The sequence below is a fragment of the Vitis vinifera genome, chromosome 12, assembly GCF_030704535.1.
Source record: "Vitis vinifera cultivar Pinot Noir 40024 chromosome 12, ASM3070453v1".
In the NCBI taxonomy this organism is placed as follows: Eukaryota; Viridiplantae; Streptophyta; class Magnoliopsida; order Vitales; family Vitaceae; genus Vitis; species Vitis vinifera.
The window spans coordinates 4,844,572-4,850,284 of NC_081816.1; the positions used below are offsets into that span (position 1 = coordinate 4,844,572).

The 5,713-nt window shown below is 31.5% G+C and overlaps 1 protein-coding gene across 1 annotated transcript; it reads left to right on the forward strand.

Annotated features, from left to right (window-relative positions):
- The first annotated feature begins 451 nt into the window (after positions 1 to 451).
- Positions 452 to 4,144, forward strand: LOC104880849 (protein ACCELERATED CELL DEATH 6). Its single transcript, XM_010658839.3, has 3 exons — positions 452 to 1,292; positions 2,344 to 2,879; positions 3,518 to 4,144. Exons 1-3 carry the CDS (start codon positions 452 to 454, stop codon positions 4,142 to 4,144), a joined length of 2,004 nt encoding a protein of 667 aa, XP_010657141.1.
- Positions 4,145 to 5,713: the final 1,569 nt, after the last annotated feature.

A 5,713-nucleotide genomic window follows, 5' to 3' on the forward strand; every position in this document is an offset into this window, starting at 1 on the left:
ATTCTTGTATGAAATATTAGTACTTAAAATTTCTTTCTTTATTTAATAATTTAGATTAAAAAATTTAAAACATGGGATGTTTCATTTAATTAAAAAGAAAAAAAAAGAAAAAAAAAGAAATTATTAATGCCAAAAACTTGTTTTATTGAGAATGTTTTTACATGGGTGTTTTCATTTTTAATTAAGAGTATATTTTACGGTGATAGTAGGAAGTGAAATATAATTTTTTTTAAAAATTAGAAGCATTTTCTAAATTTACTATCGACGGATCGTAAATATGTTTTTCGTAAATATGTTTTCTTTCTTCTAGAAAATTGATACATAATAGGAAAATTGTTGTAGATGGTTTAGATCCTTCACACAACTTTGATATAAAATTCCACTTAAAATGAAGTACTATGAGACACCCGAGCAGTAGAACAGGAAGCACCAAGACATAAAGGATCGATCCATGGAGGAATATTGGAAAGGAGGCATATTCATACCATCTCCTCCTCTCCTCTTAAACTTTGTTTGGGTGTGGGTGAGGGTTGAGTACATCTCTGGCTACAATCGGCCATTAATCACAATGACGGAAGGTACAGGACCGGCAGCGACCCTCTGGGCAGAAGTGGGAGTGGATTCTAGTAGAGGCAGATCCATAGTTACTGGAACTCATGGAGGATTTATGGACCGTGACCTCTACAAGCAGGCATCCCGAGGAGATGTTAATGGCTTCACTCAAGTTTTAGACAAAATCTCTAGGGAAACCAACCTTCATCGCTCAGAAATTCTCGAGCAGGTTAGTCCCCAGCGCAACACATGCCTTCACATAGCTGCAAACTTTGGACACCGTGATCTAGCCCGGTTCATCGTGAAGGAGTGTCGGCACCTTATCGCAGAGAAGAACTCCAAAGGCGACACTGCTCTTCATATTGCTGCTAGAAAAAATGATTCAACTTTGGTTAAGATTGTGCTGGATTCATGCCATTCTGGAGGCGGCGAATCCTGGGATATAGAGAAGGCTGAGCCTTTGTTGCTGAGAATTGTTAACGAAGAGAAAAATACAGCGTTGCATGAGGCGCTGATAAACCATTTCGAGGAGATAGCCATTGTCTTTATTAAGGCTGATCCCCAAGTGGCTTATTATCCGAATAAAGAAGGGAAGTCTCCCTTGTATCTGGCTGCAGAAGCAGGGTGTATGGATGTGGTTAAGGTTATAGAAAAATATGCAGTTGAGGAAGACATGAAATATTACAGAGATCTCAAAGGCAAGCCGGCTGTGCATGGTGCCGTTGCCGGAAGGAGCTTAGGTATGATTCCCAGCTGCCGATCTCTTTATTTATTCTTATTCACATTTAAAAGCATTGTTGGTAAGGTGTTTGTTGATCATCTCCTCCTTTCTACCCTTCTCACACTCAATTTATTTGCTATGAAATTACTCCAATATATAGCTAAATAAGAAGGGGAATTAATTCTTGCATGAATCTGATCTCTTTGCCAAAAACTTATTTTTCGCTTCATGTATCATGATCTTTGTTTTCTCATTGCTAATGATAGGTGATGAGAATAATTTCTTAATGAGTTAATGACCTTTTGATATGAATTTTTAGTTAAAAATTATGTCTTTTTCTCGAAGTAATACTTTACCATGGAGCATTTGTTGTTTAGGAATCATTAAAGTTACATTTTGTCACAAAAGCTTACACCATCAAAGGTATAATACATAAAAAATAATTTATAAAAAGTCTTAGATAATTAATATTAAATAATAAAAAAATTGGGAAAAGTGTGGAAAAAACCCCTCAAAATAAAAATCCAAATTTATAAAATATAAATTTTAAGTAGTTATTTAAAAATAATTAGTATTTCATGTATTTTTGTCAAATGTACTATTTTTTACTATTTAGATACTACCTTTGATTATTCAGATACTATATTTTAATATATACTATTTATAACCATCATACGTGTTATTTTTAATTGATATAAAACTTGAATTATTTTTAAAGGATTTTTATTTTATAATTATTTTTAAATAAGTACGTGGAAAATCACTTTTTTTTTTTAAAAAAAAATTTATACACTATAATTCTTGGATATATACTAAGAAAATGGTGTTAACTTTTCATTTCATCAATTTAGAAAAAATTTGTTATTTTCAATCGGAATAAATGTGGTTTCTTATCAAGTTAAAATATTTTGTGCCAATATAGCTAATCGGGATGTACTATGCTTGAGTGATGCATTGTTTTAGATGTATTTGTGTATTTGATATGTATGTTGACAATATTAATTGATGGACTACCATGATGACAATATTAATTGTTCTCATCTTGTGTTTGTCGAAAAAATTAATGCCAGAGATGTTAAAGAAAATATTAGCCATGGAGCACGGCCCCCACCAAACAGATGAGGATGGGAAGACTCCAATTCATTGTGCAGCGTCCCTCGGCTTCCTTGAAGGTGTGTGTTACCTATTACAGCAACCCACCTCCTCCGGTATATACCAATGGGACTCCAGTGGCTTCTGTCCCATTCATATTGCGTGCATGAGAGGTCATGTGGCCATTGTTAAGGAGTTACTCATTTTTTCGTTTGATTCAAGAGAGTTGCTAAGCAACCATGGCTGGAATATTCTCCATGTCGCAGCCAGGCATGGTAGAGACAATGTAGTCAGTTTTCTGCTCAAAGAAAAGGAGACTGAGAAGCTTATAAATGAGAAAGACAATGAAGGGAACACCCCACTACATTTGGCCGCCATGCATGGGCATCCTAAGGTGGTAAACACTTTAACATGGGATAAGAGAGTTCACCTTAATCTTCCTGACAGCATAGGCATGACAGCTTTAGACCTTGCTACAAAGCATCTTGTGGAATCCACTCCTTCATTTTATAAGGTATGATGAGCTACATTCAGCATTTTCTTTTTGCCCTTTATGGGTAGGAAAATGCTAAGTTACCAAAGTCCAAATCTACATCATTATATATATATATATATATGAAAATAAGGTATAAATAAATAAAATTTAAATATAAATGATGAGATTTAAAAATATATATATGATTAATGATGTTTTTATCTATCCAAAAAAGTATATTTGGATATTGTACATAAACCATATAACAAAATTTTATTGGTCCATTATCTAGAGGTTGGAGCAAAAATAATTTATTTGAAAAAAAAATCCATAAAATAGATTTTCTCCCAAAATAATTTTTAAACTCGTCATTTTCATTTATTAGGTATCCGTACCATAGTTGATAACTACAATTTTAATTTTTAATTGATCAAAATTGACTTTAAATATGCATTTAAAATCATAGTATGATGATTACGATTTTGTTTAAAACATTTTTCGTAAATAAATAAATGAAAAAAAATTCTTAAACCATGCGGCTGAAATGTATTAGTTTAAGAATGATTTCGAGATTTATTTTGTGTATTTCTTTTATAATATATTATGTTTTGCTCAAAACTCCTTTCTCCTCTTTGGTCCATGATTGTGATGGGACATTTTCTCTATCTTGCATGCAGACGCTAACTTGGTTTGCATTGAAATCTGCGGGTGCAGAAAAGGGTGAGAGTTCAATAGAGGATGAACACAACCGAAAGACCAAGCCCCGTAGTTTAGAACGCTCCAAAGACTGGGTGAACACTCTTTTACTGGTGGCGACGCTTGTTGCCACCGTGACATTTGCTGCCGGTTTCACAATGCCTGGCGGCTACAACAACTCTGATCCCAGCCAAGGTATGGCAGTCATGCTGATGGTAAAACAGTTCCCGGCCTTCGTTATAAGCAATAATATAGCCATGTACAGCTCCCTCATCGTGGTCCTCATCCTCATCTGGACACAAGTCGGAGATTTCGGTCTGGTTCTCACAGCCCTGAAATTGGCCACCCCACTGTTGGGACTTGCGCTTGCTGCAATGTCGTTGGCCTTCATAACAGGTGTTTACCTGGTGGTGAGTGATCTTCATTGGCTAGCCAATCTTGTTTGCATTATGGGGGGTATCTGCCTTGTCCCCATCATAGCGCTCTATGTTTCATTCTTACTCCTGGGTTCCTATCGCAATCGTATCATCCGTTACATCTGTTACTACCCTTTTTGTCTAATGATATTTCTAGCTGGAACCGTAGAACCAGTGCTTCACTCTCGTTGATAGATCTGCTCGCTCCATCTTCTACGTTGTGTTCGTTATCTCCTTATTAGCATATTAATTCCATTTTTCTTTCAACATCGTCTTGAGAATTTCTTGGACAAAGGATGCCACGCATATGTACTTCATCTTCCGTCATGTTTATGTTTTCAGAGCTCTCAATGATATAATACTTTTTTCCTATTTGAACAGTGTCTTACGTTACACAACTCAGTGTTCCAAACACATGGAAAATCATATGAGATGATGCTTCCGATCCCAGCAGGCTCTGATTTCAGTTATGGGAGATGAATAAAAAATTAGTTTTGGTTGAGATGTACTTTCTCTTTTCTATTTTTAAAAATAAAAAGCGATATTAAATAAATTATTCCAGTACTTATATAAAAAACTTGGGCTAATTTAAAATAATTAGTCCAAATTTAATAACATGTGATTTAAAAACAAAAAATAAATTTAACTAATAAATAAAAGTAATTAACTTATCATTACATTTATAGCTTTATTTTATTGTTTTACCCTCATTTATTTTAATTATTTCAATAATTTTCTTTATTACTCCATAATTTTCATAATTAGTCCACTTCTTTTATCGTATAAAGATAAATATGTTAATTTGATGATTTATAATAAATTTTATATTAATTTTTTGAAATAACCTTAGAATGTGTTTAATAGTGATTCTAAAAAGTATTTTTAACCATTGTAATACTTGAAATATAAAAATTTTAAAGTATTATAAATATTAAAATATTAAAATATTTTCTATAATCGTTACCAATGAAAGTATAATTTAACTTAAAATCAACTTAATTCATTAAATAATAAGTATTAAGTTTTACAAAATACCCTTGATGTTCTTAAAAATTATTTTTAAAATGTAAGTTAGTGAGAGCCCGTTTGGTATTATTTTTTAAAAGTGTTTCTAATCCTAAAAACACTTAAAAACGTTTTTAAGGTAAAAAAAAAAGGTGTTCGACAATATTCTGAAAAACACTTTTAAAAATTTTTAAAAACACTTGAAGTGTTTTTAAAGAAGCACTTGAAAAATGTTTTTTTTTTTAAAAAAAAGGCTTAAAATTTTTTCATATATTCCTTCAATAACCTTTTGCGCTATCCTTCATTTTCCTTTCACTCTCCATTTTCTTCTCACTCTCCTCTTACTCTATTACTTCCCTTTCATAAAAATAATTTGTTGGAGTTTTTTTTTTAATAATATAAATATTTATATAATTTTTTTGTAATAAATTTCTTGATTTATTATAATTTTTTTTAATAAATATCCTTTTTAATAATTCATTATTATTAAAAATATTTTTGAACTTATGTGATACATTATCAAAAATACTATTAGAATCATTTTTTCAAATTCTTATAAAAGTGTTTTTGCTGTAAAAGAAAACACTTAATAAAAACACTTCTTTTAAATGTAGTGTCAAGGACACTAAATCTGTTTAATATATTGTCTAAATTTTAAATTAAAGTTGCATTTTATATAAGAATTAATTTTTAAAAATAGAAAATTAATGATAGGAAGTGATGGGATACATTTTTTGAAAAATAAAAATAATCATA

What these genes read in the sequence shown, in the direction of transcription:
- LOC104880849 (XM_010658839.3), top strand. Translation starts at nt 452, where the DNA reads ATGGAGGAATATTGGAAAGGAGGCATATTCATACCATCTCCTCCTCTC. An exon ending in CGTTGCCGGAAGGAGCTTAG is followed by an intron (nt 1,293 to 2,343) that starts GTATGATTCCCA and finishes AATTAATGCCAG; the next exon opens with AGATGTTAAAGAAAATATTA. An exon ending in CCACTCCTTCATTTTATAAG is followed by an intron (nt 2,880 to 3,517) that starts GTATGATGAGCT and finishes TCTTGCATGCAG; the next exon opens with ACGCTAACTTGGTTTGCATT.